Source organism: Sturnira hondurensis, unplaced genomic scaffold (assembly GCF_014824575.4).
Source record: "Sturnira hondurensis isolate 20B ecotype Veracruz unplaced genomic scaffold, ASM1482457v3 Scaffold0022908, whole genome shotgun sequence".
In the NCBI taxonomy this organism is placed as follows: Eukaryota; Metazoa; Chordata; class Mammalia; order Chiroptera; family Phyllostomidae; genus Sturnira; species Sturnira hondurensis.
In genome coordinates this window covers 7,733,657-7,761,577 of record NW_028095539.1, presented here as the reverse complement: position 1 = coordinate 7,761,577, position 27,921 = coordinate 7,733,657, and the positions used below count along the sequence as shown (strand labels likewise).

The 27,921-nt window shown below is 67.3% G+C and overlaps 1 protein-coding gene across 3 annotated transcripts in view; it reads right to left on the bottom strand.

Moving 5' to 3' along the window:
* Positions 1–27,921, bottom strand: part of KCNT1 (potassium sodium-activated channel subfamily T member 1) — a 43,362-nt gene that overhangs the window by 2,954 nt on the left and 12,487 nt on the right. Inside the window, exons 1-30 of one of the 3 annotated variants that reach the window (XM_037036384.1) lie at positions 27,528–27,685; positions 23,974–24,015; positions 18,667–18,746; positions 18,047–18,146; positions 16,179–16,235; positions 15,384–15,432; positions 15,245–15,304; positions 15,069–15,143; positions 14,920–15,003; positions 14,447–14,541; positions 13,277–13,457; positions 11,773–11,937; positions 11,528–11,664; positions 10,524–10,587; positions 10,344–10,452; positions 9,923–10,031; positions 9,388–9,537; positions 8,813–9,048; positions 8,285–8,510; positions 7,556–7,661; positions 6,256–6,428; positions 5,850–5,921; positions 5,571–5,705; positions 5,353–5,464; positions 4,425–4,526; positions 4,207–4,290; positions 3,984–4,112; positions 3,723–3,743; positions 2,646–2,982; positions 1,191–1,253 (exon numbers count right to left, since the gene is read on the bottom strand). In XM_037036384.1, the coding sequence (XP_036892279.1) occupies positions 1,191–1,253; positions 2,646–2,982; positions 3,723–3,743; positions 3,984–4,112; positions 4,207–4,290; positions 4,425–4,526; positions 5,353–5,464; positions 5,571–5,705; positions 5,850–5,921; positions 6,256–6,428; positions 7,556–7,661; positions 8,285–8,510; positions 8,813–9,048; positions 9,388–9,537; positions 9,923–10,031; positions 10,344–10,452; positions 10,524–10,587; positions 11,528–11,664; positions 11,773–11,937; positions 13,277–13,457; positions 14,447–14,541; positions 14,920–15,003; positions 15,069–15,143; positions 15,245–15,304; positions 15,384–15,432; positions 16,179–16,235; positions 18,047–18,146; positions 18,667–18,746; positions 23,974–24,015; positions 27,528–27,685 (3,511 nt within the window). Of the gene's footprint in view, positions 1–1,190; positions 1,254–2,645; positions 2,983–3,722; positions 3,744–3,983; positions 4,113–4,206; positions 4,291–4,424; positions 4,527–5,352; positions 5,465–5,570; positions 5,706–5,849; positions 5,922–6,255; positions 6,429–7,555; positions 7,662–8,284; positions 8,511–8,812; positions 9,049–9,387; positions 9,538–9,922; positions 10,032–10,343; positions 10,453–10,523; positions 10,588–11,527; positions 11,665–11,772; positions 11,938–13,276; positions 13,458–14,446; positions 14,542–14,919; positions 15,004–15,068; positions 15,144–15,244; positions 15,305–15,383; positions 15,433–16,178; positions 16,236–18,046; positions 18,147–18,666; positions 18,747–23,973; positions 24,016–27,527; positions 27,686–27,921 lie in introns of those variants that run through there. The other 2 variants (XM_037036383.1, XM_037036385.1) reach the window with 2 other exon arrangements.

Here is a 27,921-nt window from a genome sequence, read left to right as displayed (position 1 = left end):
GCGGTGTCAGGGGCTGGCCAGGCCTCACCCTGCCCTCGTCCTCTCACACACACCCACGTTCCAGGCCTCCTCAGGGGACGCCGGCCCTGGGCGTCCGCCCTGTCCTCTCCCACCTCCCCAGTCTCCTCCTCTACCAGTGGAGGGTCACTGTGGCACCCCCGCTCTGAGCGGCTGTCAGAAGGGGTCAGGGCTCGGGGCTCTGCAGGGCAGAGGGGCCTCACAACGACACCCCTGGGGGCTCCCTGCAGCCCTAGCTAACGGGGTCACCTCTCCCAAGATCACGCCTCCCCTCTGGTTTTGCACTTTGGGCCAGGCACCACTCAATGTCTACACACTGTGGGGTGCTCGCTGAACACCGCCCACTGCGTCCTGGGGACCCTGTGGGGATGGCACCCCCACCAGGAGCTGCAGCGGGTAGCACGCAGGGGGCGACAGCTGCCATTCATGGAAGCCGCCCGACACCACCTGGGCCTGGCCGTGGGTCTTCCAGGGACGTGTGGCGCAGAAGGAAAAGCACAAAGCGCCGGGAGAGGGGGCGGTGGATGCTGACACCAGCCCTGCAGCTCCCGGACCATGGGGACACCATTCCGGGCCCAGGTCTGCCCCACGGCTCCCCGAGCTAGTGCCTCCCCCGGCTCAGGAGGCCTGTCAGCTCCCGGTCACTCCGGGGGCCTGAGCTCCTCCACAGAACCTCCCCTTAGGAAAGGAAGGGGTCTTGGCAGTGAGGCCTGTGGCCTGGACTCCGCTGGGCTCTGGGGCAGGACATCAGCCACCCACGCGGCTGGGGCGGCCCAGGGAGTCTCTGGGTAGAGCGGGCCGTTCCCAGGCTGCGCCACGCCCCGCCACAAGGGAACACCCTGGTGCGGGGGCTCAGGGTCCTTGGGAGCCTAGGGGACAGCTGCAGGCAAGGCTGGCCCACCTGCACGGTCGGGGCAGCCATGATGCAGGGCTTAGTAAGCAGGAGAGGAAGCAAGGGGTGGCCCGGGGGCTGCCACGGAACCAGCGCCAACCACGGCCCTCTGGGCCAGCCTGTCACCAGCGGCCACTGCAGAGGAGGGGCAGCCAAGGTCCCTGCTGTAGCACCTGGAAGCACCGAGGCCCTGCCTGCAGGCACCCTCTCTGGTGTCCTGTCCGCCGGCCCAGCCAGGGTGGGGCACGCACAGGGCTGCCCGTGGCCGGAGCAGAATTACCTTGCAAATATCCCAGGTTTACCCGATTCATGACATCACTGGCTGTTAAATTTGCTACATCCTCTACAGAACACACAGGAAGAGGGACAGACAGAAACAGAGAGAGAGAGAAAGGTCAGCAAGCAGCACGCGGCCGGCGCAGCAGGGCGGGGCAGCCAGCTGCAGCGGGACGTGGGACCCCAGCGGCCAGCGCCGGCCACCTGGGAAGCGGGTCTACACTGAGCGTCCATTCCTTTTCTCCCAGCTCTGGGCCTGCGGGTGGGATCTTGAGGACTCCGGGGGTCGGTGGGCTGGAATCTCCACCTGCCCACGCTTGCAGTGGGGCCGGGAACACCGGACACCCGCTGGGAACCTCAGTGTCAGTTCCCCCTAGAAAGGGTGACAGCACCCACCCAGGCAGGGACACTGGAGGGGACAAAGGTAAACTATGTAGCTGGGGTGTGATGGGGACAGGGCTGGGCTGGGCCCTCATGTGTTACCTGTCCCCCAAACCCTGAGTCCCACATGGGCTCAGGGCTGCACAGCCAATGGACAGTCTGGCCTGAGAGACCCCGGGGCAGCTCCAGGGTGAGCCTGGGGCCAGCTGATCCCACTTGGAAGGGGGCTCACGGGCTCCCGGCCAGGGGACAGATGGCAGGAAGCATGTGGGGGGAGCGGGACAGAGCCAGGCCCGAGTGACCACAGAGGCCCCAAGAGGAACCCAGTACGGGCCGGAGCCTCGGCACAGCCCGGGGTGTGGACACGGCAAAGGTGGCGGCAGCAGCGGGGAGCTGGGCCCTCGGCCCCCCCTGGTCAGAGGCCACGCCCAGAGGGAGGGGGGACTGACCCACAAGAGCCAGCCCAGCCACCCAGGCCTGTCCTCGGCTAAGCTCACAAACTTCTCCCCCAAGCAAGCAACAGAGAGAGAAGGGGCAGCCTGGGCCCGCCGATGATAGTGACTGTCCCCTTGATGCAGCAGGAGTAGGGTGGCTGTGCCGTGGGGACCAGAACTTCCCAGAGGCCTACGGCCGAGTCTCCATGCTGTTCCCCCTGCCAGACAGACCCCCGAGTGCTGACTGCTGGGAGGGCTGGCGAGGGAGGCTCCTGGGCTCTCCCTGCCCTTCCCTGTTCTCCGCGAGCATACAGTGGCCCCTGGGCTCCTGATGACCAGCAGGTCTGGCCCAAGGTGGCCCCTCTGTCCCCAGCCGGTGCTCATCGCTGTTGTCAGGGAGCCCAGCCTGGCCCTCCCCAGCCCACAGCCTCCTCCTCCTGCACCCCAGGCTCCGCCAGCTCCAGATAGAGAAACTGAGGCCCCAGAGTGGGGGGTGAGCCCTCCCTTAGGGGGCTCGGCACCAGTCCAGGAAGTCCCGAGTGCTCCCACACGGGAGGGCTCTGAGCAGCCGTGGCTGGTGTCTGCAGGCAGACAGATGGACGGCCGGGAGGCAGGGGCCGTGGCGGGGGGCTGTCCATCCTTACCGTAGCCGGTGGTGGGCAGCCCCAGGTGCTTCATGCGGTTCTTGACCAGCTCTGACAGCTCCTGCCGCTCGGAGCGCCGGTACAGGCTGAGCTGCTGCTGGCCCATCCACTCGGCCGCCGCCTTCCCCGTGTGCTTGGGGCTCTTGCGGCTCAGCTTCCGGGCCCACTGCAGGCTCTTACGCCGCAGCAGAGGGTGCTCGGCTGGGTCACCGCCAACCGAATGCCGGCCGTGGGTGCCGCCGCCGCCACCGCCACCGCCGGTCCCTGCCCTCGCGGCCCAGGGTCCCTTCACTTCCCGCGTGTCCTCACAGTCCTCCACACTCACCGAAATCTGGGACTGGCCGAGGTAGGAGGGGTGAGGGAGGGAGGCCGGGCAGCTGGGGAGCCGTTGGCAGAGGTGGGGAGGACAACCCCAGCCTCCGGAGGGAGGACCTCCGAGCCCAGGGACACAAGTGCCTATCTCCTCCATCCGGAGGCAGGCCCGGTCAAGCTCTCTCCCGAGCCCCTGACACCCAGCTTGGGACCCTGCTGCAGGCCTGTTCTCCGTGTGCTGGGGGGTGAGGGCAGCGCCCTCACCTCCGGGCCCTGCATACCCTGATTTTGCCAAGGAGGGTCACACACCTTTCCACGCCTGTTTCCCCACTTCATGGGGCAGAGGCCGGGGTGCAGAACGTGGTGGGCTGGGAAGCACAGGGCCTGTGCCCGGCTCCGTGAGCACATGGGAGCACGTGAAGAGCCCTCCTGACTCAGCACCTTAAGAAGCAGGGGGCCTGGGGACATGGAGGTCGGGCCAGAGTGGTGGGGGAGGGCAGGAACCCGACACGACGGGGCCACAGCATGACCTGCAGATGGCCCATGTGGCTGGGGAGCCTGGGGAGCCTGGGTGTCCCAACCCGGGCCTCAGTGTCCCGGTCTGTACAGAGGCCAATGCCACAAGCCTCCGAGCTGCTCCGTGGCCAACACGCGCCAGTGCCCCCCTGGGCTCTGCACCCCTCCCAGGCTTGGGGTGGGGGTCTGGGCTCACGCAGGCCTCTGCGGACACCTCGGTGTGAAGTGTGTGGGGTGGGGGTGGCTCACCTGGGCTCGAAGGTCGTGCAGCTGCAAAGGAAACGGGGGGGGGGGACTTGGGTGCCTGGGGCGCCTCTGCCTGTCCTCCAGTGCTGCCCGGAGCCCTTGTGGGGTCAGCGGGTCAGGCTGCCACTGTTGTTCTGGGAGGCCCAGGGGCCTCACCAGATGCCCCATGTGAACCGGACCCCAGAACTACAAACGGGGATGGCCCCTGTCACCCAGAGAAGTGGGGGGCTGCCCCGCTCCGTGGAGCCCCGCCCGCCCTCGAACCTCTGAGCTGGAGAAGACATGGCTCTGGGTCCGGTAGATGCCGATGGGGATCTCGGCGCTGGAGGAGCACAGCTTCTGGAAAAGGCGGCCGTAGGTGCCGATCCACAGGTCGTCCTCAGTGATCTTCATCTGGAAGGGTCGGGCGCCCTGAGCTGGGCTGCTCCAGGGGCTTCCGGTCCCCGCTCCGCAGGCCCAGCCCCGCCCGGCCCCGCCGCTCACTCACAGCACAGAGGTAGCCGGAGCCTGGCGTGGTGTCCAGCCCCAGCAGCAGCCTGGTGATGGAGATCATGTAGTCTTTCACGAAGGACTGCGGGCGGGGGGAGGCGCAGTGAGACCGCCCGCCTCCTCCCAGAGACGCACCCGCCAGGCGCCCCTCGCCTCCTGAGCTGGCACACAAATGTCCCCCACCCTGCCCGCAGTCCCTCCCTGCCCCCCGCGGACCTGGTACAGCAGTGTGTCCAACATGCTGATGCTGAAGACGCGGCCGGCAGCAAAGGGCAGGCGGAACATGAAGGCCAGGTTGGAGCCATTCTCCCGCTCCCTCTGTGGAGAGGGGGGCTCAGCCAGGCGGCGCCGAGGCCGGAGGGGCGCACACATGGGCAGGCGTGTGGGCCTGTGCACATGTGTGTGGCAATCATGTGGCATGCACTCGTGCACGTGAGCATGTGCACCAGTAGAGCTGAGCACAGGCCCGAGCACCCAGTGGTGTGTCCCTGCCGGCTGCACTGCAGCCCGAGCCGAGGGTGCGGGGCTCTGGTCACAAGTGGGGCCCAGGGGCACGGCCTGGGTAGCCACACGGGGCCCTGTGCTTGGTGGGATGCTCTGCTGTGGGCGCCCTACCACTCTGAGTGACCTTAGTGATTCTGTCCTGAACCGGTGTTCACGAGTGGGCGCGGTGGGGTGGTGAGGTGCCCACGAGCAGGGATCAGCCCACCGCCTGCGGACACAGCACCCCCGGCACTGAATCTGTGGATGTGCCGCTCACGGTGTCCAGCGGGGGCCACCTCTGCGGCAACGCACCTGCTCCCTGGTCTCGCCCGGGGCACCCTGAGCAAGGCCTTCATCCTAACACGTGACCCTGCCCCTTGCAGTGGAAGGCGCTGCTGGTGCTGGCGGAGCAGGGGCCCGGGGAGGGGCTGAGGTCAGTGAATGTGCCAGGTGACACCTCCAGAGCTGGGGCCTGTGTCCCTGGTGGCTGGTCCCCGTGCCCCTGGGCTCCACCCCAGACCCACCGGAGCCCCGTCTCTGGTCTCTGAAGCCCCCAGCTGGAGGGGGGCAGGTGCCGGGCTTCTGCGGCCCCTTGGCCCAGTCTCCCCAGGCCCCGCACCTGACACCTCAGACCGGGCACAGGGTGGGGGGGTGCGTGCACCTTCTCCAGTTTGGACAGAGCCAGAGAGTAGCTGTCCTTGGCGCGGAACTGCATGAACCGCATGTTGGAAGGGTGGGTGAGCTCCGTGGTGATGCTGAGGCTGGGGAAGAGCCTGCAAGGCAGTCACGGGGAAGTGGTCAGGGGGTCCTGGGCCGCAGTTGTGGGCGGCAGGGGGCAGGGGTCAGAGCAGCGCCCCGCGGCCTGCCCGGGGCGCCCACCGGAACATGGTCTGCACGTTGACGATGGTCTTGGCGTCGGCCATGTAGTCCTCCTCGGCGCTCATGGTGCTCTCCTTGTCCACCACCACCAGGTTGTCCGCATAGATGATGCCGCACTGCAGCAGGCTGTCCAGGCTGCAGGAGAGCCACGTGGCCGGGGGCCCGGAGCCGCCCCAGGGTGCACCTGGCCCCCAGCCACTACCCCTGCACCTCGGGAACAGGAGGGCGAGGGCAGGGACCCCCACTCAGAAGTGGGCAGCCTCCAGGCACCAGACTTACTTGTCCACAGAGCCCTCCATGTAGTAGACCATGGGGAAGCAGCAGATGGCCTCCAGGAAGTGGGGGTCGGGCCTGTGGGGGCAGCAGGGCCCGTGGGCGGCTGTCCTGCTCCGACACCCCTGGCCGTCCTCGGGGAGTGGGGCTGGGCAGGACAGCAGCCCCGGGGACAGGGGCACGTCAGACCTGGGGGTGTCTTTAGAGGCCAGGGGGCTATTCTTCGTTTCCCTCAGGGGAACCTGAGGCCCAGGAGGGAAAGTGGGGTCTGGACTTGCCCAGGCCGCACAGCCTGGGCTCTGAGGGTGCCCCAGGGCTCAGTCTCGTAGGCACAGGGACACGAGAAGCCAGGAGGGAGGGAGACACACAGAGGGGGTGGGGCGCCTCCCCAGCAGCCAGGCCAGCGCCTCACTTGTTGTCCAGCAGCAGGACGATGGGGTTCAGCTCCTTGCGGGACCGGTAGTAGGCCCTCAGCGGCACGATGAAGTTGTACAACCCATTCCCCGCCGTCTCAGCCGAGACGATGATGAGCTTGTTCTTGAAGCCGTAGGCCTTGGCGTCCTCGAAGCTGTTGTGCTTGCAGCCCTGCCGGGGCCGGGGGGTGGGGTGGGCAGAGCTCACAGAGGCCCTGGGAACAGAGCCCGGGCCCCCAGCGGTCAGCCCCTCGCCCCTCAGGAGCCTCCCAAGCCATCAGACCCCCGTCCTCCCCTGCGCGTGCCATTCCGCGTCAGCTAGCCCACCAACAGCCACGTCAGGGAGGGGGGCAGGGGGGTGTCTGTGTGGACGCAAGGTCTCAGCAGACACGGAAATGAACGTGTGCGTGGGGCACATGTTTGTGTGTGTCCACGTTTTCTAGCTCTGTCCAGCGAGAGGTCCAGACACAGTGATCCCCAAAGTGTCCTTTCCACTCCAGGGAGAGGGGGTCCTTGGAGGAGAGGTTTTGGGGCTGTTGGCCAACAGTGGCCAGGAGTCCACGTGACCCCCGCTGGGTGGGGTCTCCCCACAGCAGGCCGTCACAGGTGAGCACAGGTGAGCACAGGTGAGTGTAGGTGAGGGTGGAGGGCTGTGGGTTAGTGGGCCAGCCCCTGACGCAGTGCCCCTGCTGGCAGGCAGTTCTGGAGGAGCAGTGAGTCACCTAGCCCCACGACTGTCCCCTCAGTGACTCACAAACTGCAAAGGCGGAGTGGGGGGTTTTTGCACTGGAGGAGCCTGGCTGAGCCCCGGGGCCATGTGGCTCGGCTGGCCTCACCAAAGAGGCCTCCAGAAGGACACACGTCACCTCGGGCGTCCCCGCCCCAAGTGTACACGCTGTCTTTTCTCCTGAACACATTTGCAAACCTGCCTGTGCCTTGAAAATCACCAAGAGACCCGGGGCGGGGGGGCAAGGAGGCTCTGGATTCAGGGGGACAGCTGCACACAGGGTGTGGTGGGGACAGTGTCCATACAGGACAGTGAGGGGTACTAGGACAACAGCCCACCTGGAGAGTGCCCCGCAGGTCAGACACCTGTGTCCCAAGCTTCGTGAGCGACCTGGTACAAGAGGGACATGTGGGGAAAACAGGACGTGGAAATAGGCCAGGGGGACAGGAGAGCAGCTGGCAAGAGAGCCAGGCTGCGAGTCAGTGTGTGGGTCAAGGACACCTGTCCTCGTCACTGCTCCCTTGCAGTCGTGTCAGAGCACAGTCGCCGGAAGCCGCGGGGCTGCGACTCACCTTGTCCAGCCGCAGGCAGCAGAAGGGGGCCTTCACAGGCAGCAGGTGGCACAGCGTCGGGGAGCTGCCGATGTAGGGCGAGTTGGGAGGGTAGCCCTTCACGTACCTGGGGTGGGACAAGGAGCCTCAGAGTGGCCGGCGCCCCCCAGGGCCCCAGGCCACCAGCTCCCCGATGCCCCCAGCTCTGTCCCCACCCCCAGGCGGGTCTGTCCCCACACACTCCACCCCAATGGCAAAGGCCAGGAGCAGAGACGGGCTGTGAGGAGAGATGGACACCCGGGCCAGCAGCAGGCCATGGCCCTGTCTGTCCTGCCCGAGGCCAAGTGGGGAAGAGTTGCTGGGACAGACGGGACAGCCGGAAGGGCAGCAGGAAGGACGGTGAGAAGATGTGGCCCCAAACCCAGGGCAGGGTGACAGCTCGGGGTGGGCCAGCAGCCCCCAGGCTGGGAAGGCACGTCACTGAGGGCTCCCTCTCTGGGACCTCCGCAGGCCACGCTGAAGGCAGCCACCCCGGGGGGTGGTGATGTCTGGGTACAGGTGTCCCCAGAAGGTTCCATCTGCCAAAAAAGGTCTCCCTTGATGCTGTTCGGAGGCAAGGTCAGAGTGCGGGCCGCCACCCATCGGAGCCTGGGGACTTGGCCTGCTGGCCCTGCCTCTTCCGGGGCACCTTGCACTCACAGGGACACATCCCTCCCCAGGTCCGCTCTGTCCCCCACGGGCCACACTCACTCCACCACCGACAGCCTCTCGTCCTCGGAGGGCGTCATCTCGTCCTCTGACTGGTCGCTCAGCAGGTCGCAGGGCAGCAGGGCTGAGCTGTCTGCCAGCTCCAGGACAGGCGCGATGCTGGGCCGCCGGCTGCCCGAGCCGTTCTCCGTGGGCAGCGCCAGCTTGCCACCCTCGCTGCCCTGGGCTGGCGGGCACTCTGTGTTCTGGAGGTCGATGGCCACCGTTCCTGGAACAGAGCAGTGACTGGGCTGGCAACTCCTCCCTGGGGCTCTCTGCGGGGACACACTTTCCGTGGGAGGTGGACACAGCATGCCCCCGAGACACAGGGGTCCTGTCCAGCTGCACCACCCAGGGGAGTGTGGCACCTGAGCCTCAGTTTCCCCCGATGGCCCTGATGTAGGGTGGCCCCCCTGGACAGACCAGAACGCGGAGGGCTGCAGAGCTGGGCCGAGGGCAGGGTTGTCTGGCCCAGAGCAGGGTCGGCCCCGGGGAGCACCGTCGGATGCCCAGCCCAGGCACGGGCCTCACCCACGGAGGCAATGATGCTGTGCACCGGCAAGTGGGAGGAGCCCTGGCCGCGCCCCGGCCCTGCGAGGACCCGCCGCCGCGTCTCCTCCTGCTTAAAGGTGAAGGCCGAGTTCTCCTCCTTGGTGATGTTGATGTAGAAGCAGGTGTCAGAGGCCGCCAGCGTGTGCCGTGGCCCTGGGTTCAGCAGGATGCTCTTGTTGTCCTCTCGCTTCAGCCCGATGAGGCACACGCCATACCTGGAGAAGGGGCGTGGCTTGGCGGGCCCCACCCACACCGTTGGGATGGCGTGGCCGGGCGGGGCCCCGCCCAGGGACACAGACACTCTGCTCTGCGGGAGCAGGTCTTAGGAGACCAGGGTTTGAGGGCCGTTTGGGGTGAGACCCTTGGCAGAGCCCTCCCTTCGGGTGTGGGACGCCCCCCTGCACGCTTGACCCGATGACCCGAGGTCAGAAAGGGGAAGGCACGTGGCAGGGAAAACTGGGGCTTATGTGGACTCTGACATCCAACCCCCCCGAGGCCACGCCCTGACCTGGGGGGGGGGCGGTGGCCGAGCCCACGCCCCCAGGAGCTCCTACTTCTTATGCGCGTGGAAGGCGGCGTAGGTGAAGCTCTTGCCCTGGTACTCGCGGAAGAACTTGCTGTCGCCCATGCGCACGTGGTACACCTCGTTGCCCGAGCAGCGCCCGTACATGCGTTGCCACTGTTCCGGGGACTCCTGGCCTTCCCTGGGCGGGCAGGGACGTCACCACCGTGGCTGCCCCTCCACCCAGGTCAGCTGCTGACAGGGTGGGGGAAGGCCAGCAAGGCCAGCTCGACCCTGAACCTCAGGGGTGGCCTGAGGGGGTCACTCGGCCAGTTTGAAAAGCCATAAACACCAGGGTCTGATTTTTAGGGGTCACCACTTGGTCACTCAGAGTCCCCAAAACCCACTTACTGACTGGGCAGAACGTCTGAGCTGGGCCCACACACATGACCCCCCCACCCCAGCATCTAGCTCCCTGGACGGGACCCTTGCCCGCTGCACGTGCCCCTCTCCGTCACAGGTCTCCTCGTCCCTGCCCCCACCACGCCCGGTCCTCCTAGAGAGGCGCAGGATGGGTGCACACTCACTGGCCGCGGGACGTGTGCACCAGCAGGGTGATGAGGGTGGACGTGGCCGGGCAGATGCAGTTCAGGGCCAGCATGGCGTACTTGCACTCCTCCTCACACACCACGTGGTCTGCGGGCAGGATGGCCGGGCTGCCCCCTCCGCTTGCCTCGCTTACCCGCTCCCCAGGTGCCCAGCTCTGCAGGTGCACCTGCCCTGCCCTGCCCTTGGTTTCTGCCCTCACTGACCCCTGACCCCCAGGGCAGAACCAGCATCTCCAACCAACAGCTGGACCTGCATGGGGCCCCCTCCGCCCACCCCTGGTGAGGGTGCCGGGCCTGCTGCCCTTGGCTGTGTCTCTTCGTGTTCCTGGCCGGCGCTGCAGCCCCCAGCCTGGGAGGAGCGCCCTCACCTGTGCGCACACGTGGCCCCGGTCAGACGTACCCGCGAACTTGACGTGAAACTTGTTCTCAGGCTTGAGGATCTGCACGTAGAGGGGGCAGTTGGGGGCGAAGTCCTTCACGGCCCAGGCTCGCAGGATGGTCTGGTGGTCCTGGGGTGGGGAGGGCGCAGTCAGTGCTGGGGCGGGGCAGCTGGGCTCCGGGCTGGGCCGGCGGCACTCACCGCAGCTGTGCGGTCCACCTCGTTGCGGCTGCTGAGGATGAAGCAGGCTTCCCCGTTGTCCATCCTGCAAAGCACAGAGCTGAGCGCCGCCTGGGCCTGGCCCCACTCCCGCCCTGGCTGTCCGGGGCTCTGGGCAGAGGCTGGAAGCTGGGGTCCCCTCGAGCCCCAGCCTCTCTGTGCTAATGACCTGCTGCCGGGGCAGTGTTCACCATGCGGAGGTTCGTCCCTTGTCTCCATCGACCCAGTGGGGCCGGGGTGTGGCAGGAAGGGGGACACTTGTCGGCAGAGATGCTGGGCCCTGACCCTCCCTCCTGGGATGGGCTGCCCAAGGTCTGGGGACCTGTAACCAGTTCCACTCCCCTCTTGCCCAAGGACCCCTGGCTGCAGAAAGGGTGTGGCAGCCCCTGTCCCCGAAGGCCCAGGACAGGGATGTCGGAGACCTGGCCCTCCTCACTGCATCATCCTGGGACCCGCCAGTCCCCGGCTTGTCCCTGCCCGGCAACCCTTGCTTCTCTCCACCCCTTGGGACTAGAGCTGGGCAGTGGGTCACCAGAGAGGCTGTGTCCCTGGTCACCACCACCTGCAGGCAGAGGGCGTGACTCCTCTCTCCAGTTTTACAGGTGAAACGGCGGGGTCCAGGGTTCAGGAGGCGGGTGGGTGAGGGCGCCCGGGCCCGCTAAGCCCCAGCACAACCCGGGCTGCACCACGGAGACACATCCGTCTCCGGGAGTGAAACTGACCGGGCTCCCAGGTGTCCCAGAACGTGCGCAGGCACGTTCTGGAAAGTTCCATTTGAGAACACGGTCTTCTTACCTCCAGTCACCCTGTCAGCTTGTCTTTAAAAGAAACCCACCCACATGCCTGTCGCCCCCTCAGGCACAGCGGTGACAGCCCCACCCTCTCTATTCTGGGCCTCTCCTGAAACCCGAGGGAGATGCGCCCAGACTCGGGGGGCTGGGGCCAGGCTGTCTGGAGCGCCGGCCTGCCAAGGGGGCAGGGCTCACTTGGCGCGCATGAGGTCCTGGTCCTTGAGCGCGGAGCCCTGGAGGTAGATGACCCTCTGGGACCACAGCGGTATCTGCAGGACCCTCCGGACCTGGATGTCCATCTCGGTGGGGCACAGGATGACCACGTAATAGTCCTGCGGAGCAGGGGGCGGTAAGCCCACCCCTGCTCGTGTTGGGGACCCCCAGAACCACCCCTTGGTGTGAGGCCCACCCGGCAGGGCGGGCTATGAGCGGGGCCTCACCTGCAGCCGGGGGTGGGCATAGAACTCGTTCAGGAAGTCCATGAGCAGGTCGATCTTGAGGGAGCTGACGCATAGGATCACGTGCTTCTCTGTCTGGGCCCGGTGGCGGCTGTAGTTGCCCCCCGACTTCTGCCGCTCCATCCACAGGTATACCAGCTCCTCGAACTGTGGGCGGGAGGGAGCAGGTGAGGGCCAGGTGGCCTGGGCTTGGGGGCGCACCTGGGGCCCACTTCGGGGTGATGGTGACATCAGAGAGGGGCCTGTCCCTGTGGGAGCAGCAGACGGGGGACCCCCAGATGGCACAGGGTGGGGAGGGCGGCCAGCAGCTCGAGCGGACGTGAGGGGAGGAGGGCTGAGGCCTGAGCAGGACCCAGGGGGCGGGCCATGCAGAGACAGGGCAGCTGCTGCAGTTGGCACGGTGGGGGGGGGGTGGGTAGTGAGAAACAAGGCGCGTCCAGTGCCGGGCCTCAGAGGCCACGTGGCCATTTGTGGAGGACAGAGGCAGCATGGGACGTCCAGGTAAGACACAGCTGGGCCTCCATCAGTGTCCGAGGCCCATTTCAGAGAAACATGAACGTGTCAGGAAATGCTCAGCCACAGAGTTAAGAATCTAGGCTCTGGTGTAGAAGGGGCACTTTCCCGACCTGGTTACAAGCAAGTGGGCTACTCGAGGCTGCAGGTCTGGGGCCGCCGTCCACCTGGCCCGCGCCCCCGGGGTGTGAGCTTCGGGCACTGGGAGCCGTTTTAAGTTGGAACAGGGCAGGTGTGGAGAAGTGCATGCGGGCAGCAGAGCCGGGAGCTGGCCCTCCAGGGCCTCTGTCTATGGACCCCTGACTCTGAGTCTGCAGTGGGAGGGGCGCTGTGAGGGGGAGTGGCCCTGGGCCAGAGGGCGGTGGGGAGGAGAGGTGGCGAGGAAGCCTTGAGGGTACTCCTCGGCTCAGCTCCCATGTCGCCTCTGGCGCACGCAAGCCTTCCTGCCATGAAAGTGCATGTGCTCTGGACAAGGGGGAAGTGGGAGGACGGGGGAGGGCCGGGGCTAGGGGTTCCCCTGGGAGAAGCTCAGGGTCAGCAGAGGACCCCCCACTCTTCCACATCCTGGGAGTTGACCAGCTAGCCCCCTCTCCAGGTTTCCTGTTTTCATACCTAAGCACAGGTGGGGGCTAGGCTAGGTCCCTGCCCCCTCCCACCCCCCAGTGGCTCAGCCAGCAGATGGGCCTTGGTGACAGGTGACAGGGAAGCAGTGGCTGGCAGCTGTGCTCCCTGTGGTCCTGAGCGCTGCTACTTCGCGGGTTGAGGCTACTGATTCCCAGCCCTCGGGACACCCTGTCAGCCCCTCCTGCACGCTGCACTCGGCCGGGTCCCAGGAAGCAGCCAGGCCCCGTCCTCGGCCCCTGTTCAGGGCACTGATGGGTCTGCCGGGCAGGGGCAGGGGCAGCTGCCCCTCCCACCCCTGCTCCTGGCTGCACAGGCCTCAGCCCCTCCCAATGCAATGGGGCGGACTCGCCTGCAGGGGGAGCACCACGAGGGCCACGCAGATCATGACGACCACCAGCAGCTGCGACGGCCAGATCTTGGGCGTCACGTCGCCGTAGCCCACGGTGGAGAAGGTGACGATGCAGAAGTAGAAGGACGTCAGGAGGGACAGGTTCTCCCCCGCGCGCTCCAGGTGCTGGATGCCACAGGTCCTGCAAGCGCAGGCAGTCAGGGGCTGCGGCCTGGCCTCGGCCACCTCGCAGCACGTGGGCCCGAGCTCTGCCTGCCCCCCGGGACCACACATCACCCAGAGACTCGGTGTTTGTCACTGGGCCACTCAGGACACAGGGCTGAGCCCAGGAGCCCCAGTCCCCCGCGGCCCCACCCTGAGCCAGCTGGGCTGGGGTCTCCCGCCCGAGCCAAGGCCCTGTGTAATTCATCGGGAGTGTGGACACCCAACTGCCTGGGTTTGGTGTGCTCCTGAGGGTCAGTGGAGGTGGCGTGGCCCCCGGGCTGGGAGCCCCGCAGGGCACCCCAGCTCTCAAGGCCTCGTCCTCACTCAGGGGTCAGCTCCCCTGTGGTTCAAGCTGGGCAGCCCCTCGCACGTTCAATCTCGAGACCCGACCCCACACTGGGAGGAGTAGACGGCAGGGCCCAGGGGCCATGGCACACACCACAAGGCAGCACACGGCAGTGCTTGGAGACCCCTGCCCTGGGGGGGGGCGGGGTGCAGTGAACTGGCCGCTAGGAGGGGGTGGGCCGAATCCACCCTGTGGACGCCCGTCTGGCCCTGCTGAGGATTGCATGTGTCAGGGGTATGGGGCCTGAGGAGGGGGAGTCAGGAAGTGCGTGGCCTTCCAGGACCGTGGAGCTGGTCCCTTGACCTTGCTGGGGGATGGGAGCGGTGACCAGCACCAGGCAGGACCGGGGCCCTGGCAGGAGCATGAGCAGACGTGAGGTGGCGGCTCCCCGCTCCCCCATACTCCGGCTGCTCCCAGACCTCACTGAGCCTCAGTCCAAAGGGCCCTGCCTGGCTAAGGGCCAGGCCACTATGCCGCTCCCCAGGCACTGTCCAACAGGCCGGAGCGGGGTCTCCCTGGTTCCAGAGGAGCCAGGGGCTCCAAGCTGCCTTTTTGACCTCTTGGTCGGTCATGGGGCCCGGCTGTACCCGAGGAGGGGGCATCCCGGGCGGCGGCCTCACCCCGTGAAGAGCAGGCACAGCAGGGTACAGAAGAGGATCAGGACCTGGTTGAACATGGCCGACTGCGTCCTCAGGATGGCGCGGTGGAAGTCGTTCTGTGGGACCAGGCAGGGTGGCAGCAGGGCTGGGACCCGCCCCAGAGCCTAGGGCCTGGGGTGGGGAGTGAGGTCTGGGGCCCCTGAGTGGAAAGCGCCCCCCCAGGCCACAGGCTGGCGTGGAGTGCCGAACCACCCTGCACAGTGAGTGAGGGGTCAGCCAGGGGCCCACGGGGCGGGGGCACGTAGTCCCCACTGCCCGCTGACGTCTCTGTGACAGGCACCTGCTCAGACGCTCCCCAGAGGATCTGCGGGGGCCCCAGTCTGTGGGGGCCCAGGACACAGGGTCCTGGCGCTGTGATTTGGGGGCGGCAAGCGTGGGGGTGAGGGGTGGGGGTGCGGGGGGCCAGCAGCACCGGGCGGGAGGATGGGGCTCACGATCATGTTCTCCAGCGAGTGCTTGGCCAGCCAGCAGTTCAGGAACACGGGGATGAACAGGTTCCGCAGGGGCGCCCAGAAAATCTGCGGGGCAGACGGGTCAGAGGCGGGGACGGGGGCAGCCCGCTCCCCGGCCGGCGCCCACCCACCGTGATGATGAAGGGCAGCGTGTTGATCATCTCCAGGACGAAGGACACTCTGAAGATTTGCTCCCAGACGTTGCCCTAGGGGCCCGGGGCGGGGGGGAGAGAGGACAGCTGGAGGTCAGCAGCGGGGCTGGAGGTGGGGGCGTGGGGGTCGGAGGGGAGGACGGGCGGGCGCTCACTTTGTAGCTGAGGTAGGTGAGTAGCATGGTCTCCAGGAAGCTGATTATGGCCACGGTGACCTGCAGGGCGGGCAGGGACCTTAGAAGGGACAGGGGGAGGGCAAGGGGGGCAGGGGGAGGCAGTGCCCCACCCACTCACCTGGATCGCCCACAGAGCCATCTTCCTCTCCACCCACAGGATGGGCGCCCTGGGGAGAGAGGGGGTGAGCCCAGGCTCCCAGACAGGGGCCTCCAGGGAGGCACCCGAGCTGCCCACCGGGAGGCTCTGAGCCCCCAGGTGGCCCCTGAGGCCTCTCTCTGGCCCTGGGGACGGAGCTCCTACTCATCGCTGAGGGGCAGTGCTGACCTCAGTTCCCCAGCAGGGCTGAGGTCAAGCGACATGGGAGGGGCGTCCTCACCCCAACCCTGGGGTTGTCAGGAAGGAAGGACCAGGGCCATCCTGAAGGCTTGGGAGGGGGCCAGGGAGGGGCAGGAGGCCGAGGATGCGCCAGAGTGACAGGGAGATGCACACTACTGGGTGGTGGCCAAGCCCCTGAGACTCGAGACTCCTCCTCTCCTCTGGATTGGGGACCCCAGTCGCTCAGGGTCACACTTCCACCTGACTGAGAGGGGCACCGCTTTCCTTGCTCTCTGGTAGGCTCCCCGAATCTCTGGCCCCGACCTCCCCTCCCCGTCTCCTGCCAGCCTCTGGTGGGGGGTGGGACGGGCAGGCTCAGGGTGACCATCCAGCTCCTAAGTTGCCCATGGACTTGGGGCGCTCTGCAGGGATGCCCCGTGCTGCCCGCCACTGCTAACCCAGGGTCAGCTCAACAGGTCCTCAGGGAGCCCGCGGGCTCACAGGCTGAGGCTGGGCACCCATCCTGGACCTCTGCCCCTCCCACTTCCACACCCAGGCCCGGGCCCCCCAGAGAGCTGGCCGTGACCCTGGACTCACCAGTTGATCTCGGAGGCCGACTCATTGAAGGTGTACTTCAGCTTCGGGCAGCCCCAGCTGCGGGGACAGAGCTGGCCTGGCCACGGCCCTCCCAGCACCACCCCCGGGGGGACTCTGCCCAGGGCTGCTAAGGGCTCGGGAAGGTTGGGGCGCCCCCTCTTCACCCAGGGCCAATGCCTTGGATCTTGGAAGGGAGTCTGAGGCAGCAGGAGGGTCTGCCATGGGGTGGGCGGATGAATGGAGGAGGACACGCCCCCCGGGAGACCAGAGGTGCCCGGGAGAGAACTGGGGTGCCCTCCCAGCAGCCTGCTGGGCTGACAGACCGCGGGGGCGGAGGGCTGGGGCCAAGGGGGCCTCCCTAAGCCACTCCGAGGAGGGGCCTCCCCACCCAGACTCGCTTGGGGGCAGGGGCACGGCGGGCACTCTAACTCTGTCCCAGCTCTGACCAACACTGGGCACTGACCAAGGGGACAGGCAGCTCCCACCCTTTTCTCCCAGTGAGCTGAGCCTTACTGTGGCCACTGTGGGTGGCCACCCACCGCCCACTCATCACCCACCCACCATCCACCACCCATCATACTGCATCCACCAGCCCCTCACCGGCCATTCACCTCCCGCCACCAGTGCCAGGGGCTGTGCAATGACAACACGTCCCTGTGGGGATGTGGGACCAGGTACCCGGGGGCCTCTGGGAGTCGGGGAGTGAACCCAGGAGAGTGGGGTGAGTCAGTGCGAGCCCCCAGTTTTCCTTCCAAAGCCACCTTGGCAGGACCTGCCCACCCCACTGGGATGAAGACCCTCGTTCTCAGAGGAGAGCGAAAGGCCTCCTTCCCGGCTCCGCCCCGGGAGCCAGGGGCCGGGCCCCTCCTCCAGGGAAGAACTCGCCCTGAGGAGCCAGCCACAGAGGCGGCCCCCAGGTGACAGTGATGACCAGGCCACACGCCCTGACCGTGGGCCCTCAGCATGAGCGCTCGCCCCTCCTGGAGGGCAGTGAGGGTGTCAGACGTGAGAACGCTCTCCGCGTGAACTCCGGACGGGCAGGGACTGAGCAGCGGAGGAGACCGAGGGAAAAAGGTGACCTGCAGCCTCACCCAGAGAGACGCTGGAGGGCCAGGCGCGTCCCCAGCAAGAACTGGCGCCGCCCGGAGAGGAGGAAGTCCCAGCAACGGGGAGCATGACAGTGGACGTGAGGGACTCAAAGGGAGAGCTGAAGATAAAGCCAAGGACACCCCCAGCGAGGCCAGAAGACAGAAAATCGGAGGGGACAGGAAACGCACAGGGCCAGCCCAGAACCCCACGCCCGAATTTCAGGTTGTCCAGAGTGCCCGGGGACGGAGAGGCGACCTCCACAGACCTCATTCACGACAGCTCAGTGCCCCCGGAGCCGCCGAGGCCACGAGCAGAGCGCACAGGGAGGGTCCGCCCGCAACCAGGGAAGGAACATGCTTCCCGCCAGGATCCAGGAGGAAACACGAGTTTCTCAACCGCAGCTGTGGCAGCCGGAGGATGAGGCGGCACCTCCTATGGCGGGCGCAGGCGGCTACTCCGCCCGCCCACCTGCCCCTGGAAGTCAGGTGCCATGGGCCCCGACAACGAAGGAGAGACAGAGGGGAGGAGCCGAGGGCCCCGGACGCCCAGGGGAGCCGGGCGGGAGGGCAGGGCGGGCCTGCAGCCTCGAGTCTGCACCAGGCGTCCAAGGACAAGAGCGCCCTTTGTCCTGTGCAGAGCCGATGGCCAGGGGGTGGGTGGGTACTGGGACAGGGACGGGAGTCCTGAGGGGGGAGGCAGAGGGTGCCCCAGGGCGTGAGTGGGGGCTGATGTGACCGTGGCAGAGCCCGGGCAGAGGCCGGGCTCCACGGGCCACCCACCATCCGATGCCCAGCGCGGGGTCGTCCAGCAGGACGCGCACGATGTACAGCAGGCAGGTGAGCAGCTTCAGGGAGAAGTTGAACAGCCGGATCCTCAGGCCTGAGGGGGCCGCGGGGGCGGGTGTCAGGGTTCCTGGGCCGCCTGGGGTCTCTGCCAACAGCTCCCAGTGCCCTGGACACCCTGGGCTGGGCAGCCCCCGCAGGGCGTTCCCGAGCTGCTCCCTCCTTGGGCAGGGGGTGTGGGGGGCTGGGATTCGGGGGCATGACCTCCACACCCCACCCTGCTCTCAAGGAAGGGTCTGACTACCCAAGATCCCACTGGGAAGGCAGTGGATGGAGCCCAAAGGGGAGGGGAGGGCCACGCTGAGGGCCCAGGGCGTCCCCAAGGTGAGGGCGGGAAGGCAGACAGGGCTACAGGAAGGAGGCCGAGCTGGTGGCCTGATGGCCATGGCCCAACCAGTCTCCAGCAGGGCCCCACAGGGTCCAGTCCCACCTCCTGCTGGTGGAAGGTGGCGCTGGTCATGGCCCCACGCCTGCCGACAGAGCCCAGGCCTCCTCCCAGCCCGAGTGCGGCCGGCCCCGCCCCCAGGCCAGCACCCCTCTCCGCAGGCCCCGCTCACTGGATCTCTGGTTTTTGATGAAGAACAGCTTGAGCCGCTCCTTGAAGGTGTTCTCGTTGACATAGAACTCCACCTGGACCCTGGGGGCAGGAGAGGGGCGTGGGGGCTCAGTCCCGCAGATTGGCAGGGGCCGGCCCACAGTGCTGAGCCGGACTGGCTTCTCCCACCTGTAGGGGCTCAGGAGACAGACGGACAGACAGCGGCAGGGTCAGAGCCCCCACCTTGGATGTGAGGCCGTCAGTGTCCGAGACACCTCTGTGCCCCCAGCAGACCCACCTGCTGGACCTTCCAAAAACTCCAGGCACACCTGGGTGCTCCCCAGGCTCCCCAAGGCCCAGCCTCCCCAAGGCCCAGCCTCCTCGGCCACAGCCGCCTAGTGTGGCCCTTGGCCCTTGGCCCAAACTGGCTGTGTCATCTCTACAGGGTGTCCCAGAAGCCAGTGGTCTGTTGCTTTGTCTGGTGGCCCCTGGCGGCCGTGCCTGAAGGCTCGCTATCCCTGCAGGAGAGTTGGGGGCACGGCCCCCACCCCTCAGGCTGTCCTGCGCACCCTGGCCAATCCTCAGACACCCTGAACCCTGCCTCCCAGTGACCTGGGGCCAGACCCAGGGGCCCCAGCAGGAGCCCGTCACGGGTTGGGGGCAGCTCAGCATGGAGGGCCATCTGGTCTCACACTGTCTCCCTCCAGGGCTGGGGGAGCACACACAACCCTCCCAAGGGGCCAATGACTTGGGGTGCTGGGTGGATGCTTTGCTCTGGGTTGGCACTGGCCGGCTACCCCCCCCCACATGACCTCTTGCACCTCTGTCCCAGGCTGCACCTGCCCCACACTGGGGGGACAGTCTTAGAAATCCCATAAGCCGAGGCCGTGGGTGTGACCATGGGCCAGATGACCCACGAGACAGGCACCAGCAACCTCGGGGTTCAGAGTGAGGGGGGTCTGAAACACCCTGCCCTGAGCCTAAGCTGACTCAGCGCTGGGTCATTCGGGGGTTCGGCCAGCCAGCCAGCTGGCCAGCCTGTCACACTCATGACGTGGGTGCAGAGGGACCGAGAGCTCCGAGGGCCCAGCCAGGCTGCCTGGAGGGACCCCGGAGGCCGAGCCGGGGCCGCTGTGTCCTCTGCTGGTTCAGGGCTCAAGAAGGGGCCGGAAGGACGCGGGGTGGCCCTCCCCACACTCGGGCCCTAGTGCAGTGTGGCTGCCCGGCCATGCTCTGGGCTCCGGGGGCTGGGGCAGGGCATGGGCCTCCCACAGAGCAGCAGGGTCCAAACCTAGAGTCAGTGGCCAGTGCACCCCACTGCATCCCTCTCTCCCTGGAGCCCTCCCCTCCCTCAGCTCCCAGCTCCCCTCTGAACCCCTGACCCCCACCCTCCTCTGTAGGTGCCGCCAGGGGACAGGCCAGAGGGGGCCCTGAGTGTCTCTGGGGCAGTCAGTCAGATGGCCTTCTCTCTGAAGTCAGGGCTGGGACAAGCTGGTCTGGGCGGATGTCCCTCAGCCCAGCCTCTGGTGCTCCTCACGGGCCACCCGGCCCTCGGCACACCGCCCCACACTCCCCTGCCCCGCCCAGCCGGGCCTCAGAGGGCCCACCAGCTGCTCGTGCCTCTCCACTCAGGCGTGCCCCCCATGGGCCCCCCTGGGCCCCTCCTATGCCATCACCCCCCACTGCGTCCCCCACTCCCAGTGGAACTCCGAGCTGGCAGACTGAGGTGAAGACCAAGAAGCTGACTCGGTCGGCTCCTCCTGCCTCTGCCAGACCCTCCCAGCCCCTTCCCCAGGTGCCCCCAGCCCCGCATTGGAACCTCACACCCCGCCCGTGCCACATCAGCACCCCCGCTGCCCACCCAAGTCCCTGCCAGGCCCGGTCCGGGCAGGGCCACTGAGCTGGGACTGGGGTGGCCCAGATGGATTTGCTTTCAGATTCCCCCAGCTCCTCCCCGCACCCAGAACTGGAACCCCGACTTCCCCCAAGCAGGGCAAGTGCTGGCCAACCCTTGGCCCCTCACCCAGGGGCTGCAGACCCCTGTCTGGGTGGCACCCAGGCCTCAGCAGCAGCGCCTGCCTGTGGAGGGAGGCGCTCCCCACGCGGGAGGAGAGAAGGGAGAGGCCGCGGGTGCGGACCAGGCCGGGAGGTCGAGCCTACGGGCCCAGCCACGGGCACGAAGCCGCCTCCCTTTCAATATTTCATGAGCTGTGGCTGCCTGTTTCCTGCAGCGGCACCACAGAGAGTGGGTCACAGACCGCCCTTCCCCGGAAGCAGGCCTAAGGCCAAGGGTATCACACAGGCCATTCTGGCCGGTGTGGGGCAGGCCCGCTGCCCCAGAGAAGCCCCCTCGGGGGCTGCCAGACCCCGAGTCCTGCCCAACTGGCCAGACTGGCCAGGACGAGGGCAGGCTCTTGGCTCAGCAGGCTGGGCCTCGGGTCACGAGGCCAGACGGGGTAGCCCGGCACCTGAGTCTCAGCCTCCTCGCCTGGGGACAGGCAGTGACAGGGACAGACCTTCCTCATGTGGTGGTGGTGGGGTTGGGCAGCAGGTGCTATGACTCTGGAGAAGGACCCTCTCTCTTCCCCTGTGGGGTCCGGCTCACTGCTCAACTTCGGGTGGAGGGTTCAATGAGAGACCACCGGAGCGCTTGGCTGGCGGCCTGCACCCCTCCACTCAGATGGTGCCTGCAATCAGGGCCACCCTGTCCATGTGTCCCGACACTGGTCTGCACCCATTGCCCCCATTGCCCAGAAAAGATGGCCCCGGAGTCATAAACCTATGTGTGAGGCTGAGGAACACATGCAGCTGACGCCCACCACGGGCTGTGGACAGAGGAGTGACTCTTTGCGGGGACCCTCCCCCCTCGGTGGTCCAGCTGTGACTTGAGGACCCGGGGGGGAACCGGTGACCAAGCTCACAGGAAGCTGGTCTCAGGAGCCACGGACCCCGGGGCCAGAGAAACCCCACGGTGGCGGCCCTGGAGCCAGACCCGGAGCAGCCTGCAAACCGGCGGGGGCCACGGGCGAGGGCGGAGCTGAGTGGGCTCCTTCCCAGGTGTCTGCTCTCTCTCACTCATTTACTCTCTCGTGCATTCACTCAGCAGGCGATGGGGGTGGGAGGGCGGCGGGGGGGTGCTGGGTACATTGGAGGGGCTGCCGCTGCCTGCTGCCCACAGCCAGGGTACGGGAAGGTGGACAGCAGGTATACCACCGACAGTCCTGGTCGCAGGGCCAGAGGCTGCAGGGAGCCTGGTCTCATGTGGCCCTTGGCCCTGTCCCAGGACAGTCCTCGGCCCTGGCTTCTCCTGTCCTCTGAGGAGAGCAGCTCTCAGGCTGGTGAGGATGGGCCCGGGGCCGGGCAGACCGGGGAGCCACCTCCCTGAGCCCTGCCATAGGTGGGGCCCTGCAGAGGGCTCCGGCCAGCCCATCCCTATGAGCACAGAGCAGCTCACCCATGGGGCCCAGGGGTCAGCCCTGCCCCAGGCCCGCACAGCTCGAGTCTGGGCGGACTGGCTGTGTCCAGGGCCTTGCCCGCACCAGGGAGACCTGAGGAGGCCCTCTTCTGCGCTGACCCCCCACCAGGATGGGACCTGCTGCTCTCCGACCCACGGGCCGGGGGCGGGCCATCCATAGGGGCTCCTGGCAGGGGCTGCGACACAGAAGGCCTGTGCTGGTGGTAAGCTCCAAACCCAGGCCAGGCACCAGGCACACGGTGAGGGCAGGCCCCCCCAGCAGGCCACAGCAGCGCGCACTCACGGGGCCGAGGTCAGACCATCTCCATCCCTGAGCCTGTCCCTGCAGCAGCCGGGCCTCCGGCAGGTGCTGGGAGCTCTGCCCCCTGGGCCGTGGGGTCAGCCGGCGAGAGGTGGCAGGGCCCAGGCCTGGCCACCAACCTGGGCCAGCTATTCTGAGACTGGGCAGAGCCTGTGAGCAGCCCAGTGGGATGAGGACAGACTCATGGAGCGATCTGCCTACCCTTCACAGCCTGAGTCCTACAGGTGGGTTGGCAGAGCTGGGGCTGGGGGCCTAGAGGACGGGGGGGGGGGCCTGTGGGGTGAGGGGCACTGGGGCCAGTGGGGGGCACAAAGGCTGTTTCACCCACCACACTCAGTCTAAGCCTGCAGGCTTTCCTGAGAGGGGCTGGTGGGGGTGTCAGCAGAGACCCCTGCTCGGGACCCTCCTCTTTCCCCGTGTCCCCCCAGGACCTCCCCGGTGTGGGGGGTCTGGGTCCATCTCAAAGAGTAGGTGATTGGAAGGGGCGTAGCGAGGTTGTCCCCCAGTCTTGGCCCATGGCCACGGGCCAGCTCCCTCAGCCACTAGGCTCCAGGGTAGCCCCCGCCCTGCCGCAGACACCCTCCCCACCACCCCGTGGGTTGCCCTCCTCAGCACCTGGGAGGCCAAGGACAGAGGGCTCAAGGGGGCGGGGCAGGCGGCCTCAACTCCTCAAAACAAAAGACAGCCCTGGCTTGGGGCCCGAGGACACAGTCTGAGCAGGTCCTTGTTCAGGGCTCCACGGCCTTGGAACCTCTGCTCTACCTGTGACCAGAGGGGACAACAGGGCCCCAAGCCTGGCCCCTCGGGCAGCTGCAGACCCTCCATTTCCTGCCACAGGCTATGACCCACTGCCGGGGAGGTGCCTTTCCCGTCAGCCACTACACTACGCCCCACGGTGCGGGGACCAGGCCCAGGGACCAAGCCGGAGAGTCCTGGGCCCAGGGTGTGGCCCAGCCTCCGAGTCCCCAGCTGTAGGGAGGCCTGTGGGGGCGGCTGGAGGCACCGGTGCCGCTAACTGGTGAAACTAACCATCAGGACACACTTGGCGGCCCCCGAGAACGCTAAACACCGGGACCTGGCTGCTCCAAGAGGCTACGGTCCCCCAGGCTGCCGCCTGTCCAGTGTGTGACCTGACACCAGCATTAGAAAAACCCAGGGGCGGAGCAGCATGGGGCTGCACCGCCTGCCAGGAGGGTGGAGGCTGGGGGTCCCAGCAGTCGTCTGCCTGCCTGTCTCCACATAGGCCCAGGGTGCAGGCCCCGTCCCCGCCCGTGGCCACCCCTATCGGGGGTCCTGGGGCACCTACTTCGGGTCAACCCTGTCCCCTACTCCTGGGCTGCTCCCAGGGGACCACCTGCCTGAGTGCCTTCCCCTCAGAGCCAGCAACAACGGCAGAGGTGCTGGCGGGCCACACCCTGCCCTCACCAGCGGTAGGGGTCCCAGTGGGGCCCCCACCAGGGCCGCCGTGGGCCTGAGCTGCCCTCCTCCCAGAGGGCTGGTGGGAGGACACTTGTCTGTCCCCGCTGCAGACCCCTCCCCTGTGGGACACTTACTGAGACAAGGAAGAGTCCAGGCTGAAATCTTCCGCAGGAAGCCTGGGGGCGGACACCGAGTGGACGGGTCAACATGGATGATGGACAGACGGACAGAGGGCCTGACTCCTGGGCTGGGCAGGGGCCCAGACAAGCAGGGTCTGGGCGGTGGGGGCGCCCACGCGCACGGCCCAGAGAGAAGCAGCAGCGCACCAGGGCCCAGCACATGCACCCCTGCCGATGGGGTCAGGGACGCCGAGTGACCCACCTCCAGCCAAGGGAGCAGGTGTGAGCAGGCACCGATCAGCAGGTCTGGCCGTGCTCTGCACCCACCCCCTCAGCCTACCCAGGCACCAAGAGGCCCTGGCGACCAGGAAAGGGCACCATTTGCCCCACTGTACACCCAGGGAGCTGAGAGCAGCCAGGGCGGTCTCGGAAAGGGCCCCCCAGCCGACGACACAGCAGGGCTCAGGGCTGCCTGGCCCGGCCAGGGCTCCTCTCAAGCCCGCTGACTCCCCCACTCCCCTGCCCTGGGAACAGGCCGAGACTGGGAGCCGACTCCAGGGTGGCCTGCAGGAGGCTGGTGGGAGCCTGGGGCGGAGGGGGCGGGGCGCTGGGCAGGGCCTGCCCCTCCACAGGACTCCAGGGCCCTGTCTGCACCCTGAAAGCTATCACTTCCCAGAAGCGGAAACCAAGGCTCACAGAGGACCACTGCCTTCCGGAGGGGACTGCAGCGAAGAGGAGGGGCCAGCCTGCCGGGAGGAGTCAGAGGCACACGCCCACACAGAGCCCCCCAAATCCTGGTGCCTGGGTGGGTGAGGTCGTGGTGGGGTTCGGTGCGGGGCTCGGTGCAGGGCAGGGAGACTGGCCACAGCCCGGGGTCCCTGGGAGCTTCTGGCGGATTCTGGGCATCTGTCCAGCTCAGGTTTCCTCTCACTGGCCCAGGCACTGCCCTGGCTATGAGTTGGGGCAACAGCTGCAGCAAAGGGTGGCAAGCGCCAGGCAGAGCCCAGCCCGTGGCAGAGGGACCAGGGGCTCACCCAGGGTCGCTGAGGGGTGCTGGCAGGGAAGAAGATTCGGGGAGTGGAGCGTGTCCAGGTGAGGAGTGTCCACCCAGTGGAGGGGGCGGGGTGAGGTGGTCCCAGCACCGTTTCCTGAACGCAGAACACTGAGCGAGCGAGCGAGGGGGCTTTGTCTGCTGCCGCTGAACTGACAGGCCTGAGGTCACGGCTCACAGGTGACACTGAACTCAGGGATCCTGGAGAGGCCCTCGGCCCCACGCACATGCTCACAAGGTCCCCGTTACCAGGTCTGGGTCCTGCCTCTGGGGCTTGTCCCCTGCTGTGCCTCTGGACCTCAAACTCACCCCCCGCCCGGCCACAACCCCCGATGCTCTCACCCCAGTTCTTTCTGTACCCCCTTCTTCTCTCTGAGGCCACCACCATGCCTCCCAGCCTCCCCCAGGGGTCCCCTCCCACAATATACGGGGGGGACCCCTCACTTGAGGCCAAACCCAGGCCCGGGGGAGCAGTGGAGAAACCGCTGTTCCTCTCCAGCCTCCCGGCCCCTCCCTGCACCGAGTCCTTCCTTCCAGGTCAGTGCACCTGGCACGGGGCCCCAGCAGGTGTGAGATTGTGGGGCAGCCTGCAGAGGGGCAAGGCCACCAGTTCCAGGTTGTTTGGGACATGAAGGGGCCCGGTCCAGCCCTAACCCATCCAGGTGCTCAGTACATGGCCAGCTGCCCCCGGCCCCCCCACCCCGGCTCTTTGGCTCAGAAGCTCTCAAATGATGGTCTTCCTTACCCGTACGCCAGGTCATGCTTTCTAACCAGCCCCCTGCCCACCCCATACTGTGGGGCAGGGGGCAGAGGGAAAAGGAGGGGCCCAGGCACTCCCAGCCCAGGGAGTCCGGGCTGGGAGGCAAGGAAGGACTGATGTTGGGCCCCAGCATCCAGGAGGCAGGGCGCCTCCCTGTGGCCCAGTGCCTCTGCTCACTGTCCCCGCGGTGCTTCTGCTCACTGTCCCTGCGGTAGTGCTGAGGCTCTAGGCTGCTCCGAGGACCTTGGGCCCAGTGAGCCATGACTCTGGCTGGCTCCAGAACATGGTGGGGCAGAACAGGAGCAGCCGTAGCAGCTGTGGCTGGCAGCTCCTGTGACGGAGGGCACCCATCTCCCTACTCGGGTCATGCTGGAAGCCCCATCAGACCCGAGTTCCTAAAATGCAAACACTGCAAGTCTCCCCCTGCTCAGGAACCTGCTGTGGCTCCCAACTGCTCCGTCTACAACAGGCCTCCAGCCCCTGGGGACAGCAGGCCGCAGGGCCCCAGGCGGCAGGAGGCTGTGGGCGGCTCTAGCCCCTCTGCTCTGTAAGAGGAGGCTGAACGGGGGCTGCAGGAGGACTGAGCAAGTGAGGATGCCCAGGCAAAGGGCCAGCACAGGACAGGGGCATGGGGGAGGGCTTCCTGGAGGAGGTGGCCCCGCAGCTGCAGCTCCCACACTGCACTGCAGGCTCAGATGAAGCTGGGGCAGCACCTGATATCCCTGAAGGAGTGGGACAGTGCACGAAGCCGAACCCTTAAGGGGCCAGGCTGGCTGTAACCAGAGCCTCTGGAGTCCCTGCCCCAGAGGGCCCAGGAAGAAGATGGAGAGGAGTCTGGTCCCTGAGGCCTGTGAGAGGCACTTACTGTCCAGCCTTAGTCTCCTGGGCCAGTGGGAACACTCTGGACACCAGCTCTCTTTCCCCAGAGGGCTCGGAGGAGCAGGAAACAGGGTGTGAGGATGGCCAGGTGGGAGGGGCAGGGGAGAGATGCCCCAGGCACCATCAGTCCTGCCATCTGCCTGGCCAAGAACCTGCCCAAGAGCCTGCTGGGCACAGGTGTCTGGGCCCACAGCAGGGCAGCCCTGGTCCTGGGCTCTGGGCACAGGGGAGGCGCCGGCTGCTGTGAGTGCCTCGGGCTGAGCCCCAGTGCCCTCATCTGCGCCATGAAGGTGCTGGTCCTGCCTGCCCGCCTTCACTCAGGTCGCCCGGCCTGGCCCAGCGGGCTCTCTCCAATGGGACCTGGCTCCTGCACCCCGGCTGCTGTGGGGAGCCTGAGCCCTGGCCCAGCTCCAGTCTGCTGGGCAGCCTTCCGCCAGCCTCCTGGCCTCCCTGGGCCACCTCTAAGTGGGGACACAGATACCGGCCCTGCCTCTTCCGTGCAGCTTCTGTGAGACCCCTGTGAGTGTGGTCTCCAGGGGGATGCTGCTCCTGCTGGGGTCACTGAGCCATGGGGACCAGCGCCCAGGTCCCGCTTCACTTCTCCCCTCCAGTCTTACTGCCCGGCCCGCTGTGCTAGCCCCTAGGAGCAGGAGAAAGCGAGACCCACAGGGTCCCCAAGGCAGGCTGGAGACACACTGGGGGCACTGGGCGCTTAAGCGGGGGATCCAGGGGAACTCGGCCGACCGCCCCCGCCCGGTCCCCAGGCTGCAGGCGCCGAGCAGTCCAGCGGAGCGCGTGCAAGACGAAAGCGGCAGCGATGCAAAGCCCCTCCCAGCGGCGGTTGTGGTGGCGCGCGGGGTCCCCGGCCCGCGCCCCTACCTCTGGCCCACGTCGCTGCCCACGGAGCCCCCGCCTCGGGCCGGCAGCAGCGGGCTGAGCCCGTGTGGCTCCTCAGGGGCCGAGGCCCCGGCCGGGGGGGCGCCCCCGGGGCCAGCCTTGCCCTCGGACGGCGAGCGCGGCAGCTTGGCCCGCGCCATCCTGCGGGAGCGCACGGCGGTGGCGGCGGCAGCTGGAGACGGGAGCTACCATTGCAGCACCACCCTGCGCCCTCCCCGCGCCGCTGCCGCAGTGGAACTGCCCGGGGTGGGGGGGTGCTGGGAAGCTGGGGAGGCGCCCCCCTTACGGGGGCGGGGGGCCGGGGGCGACCGGGAAGGCCCAGGCTCATTACCCTGCCCCACCCCAGGAGGCCCGGTGCGCCAAGGACGCCCCTGGG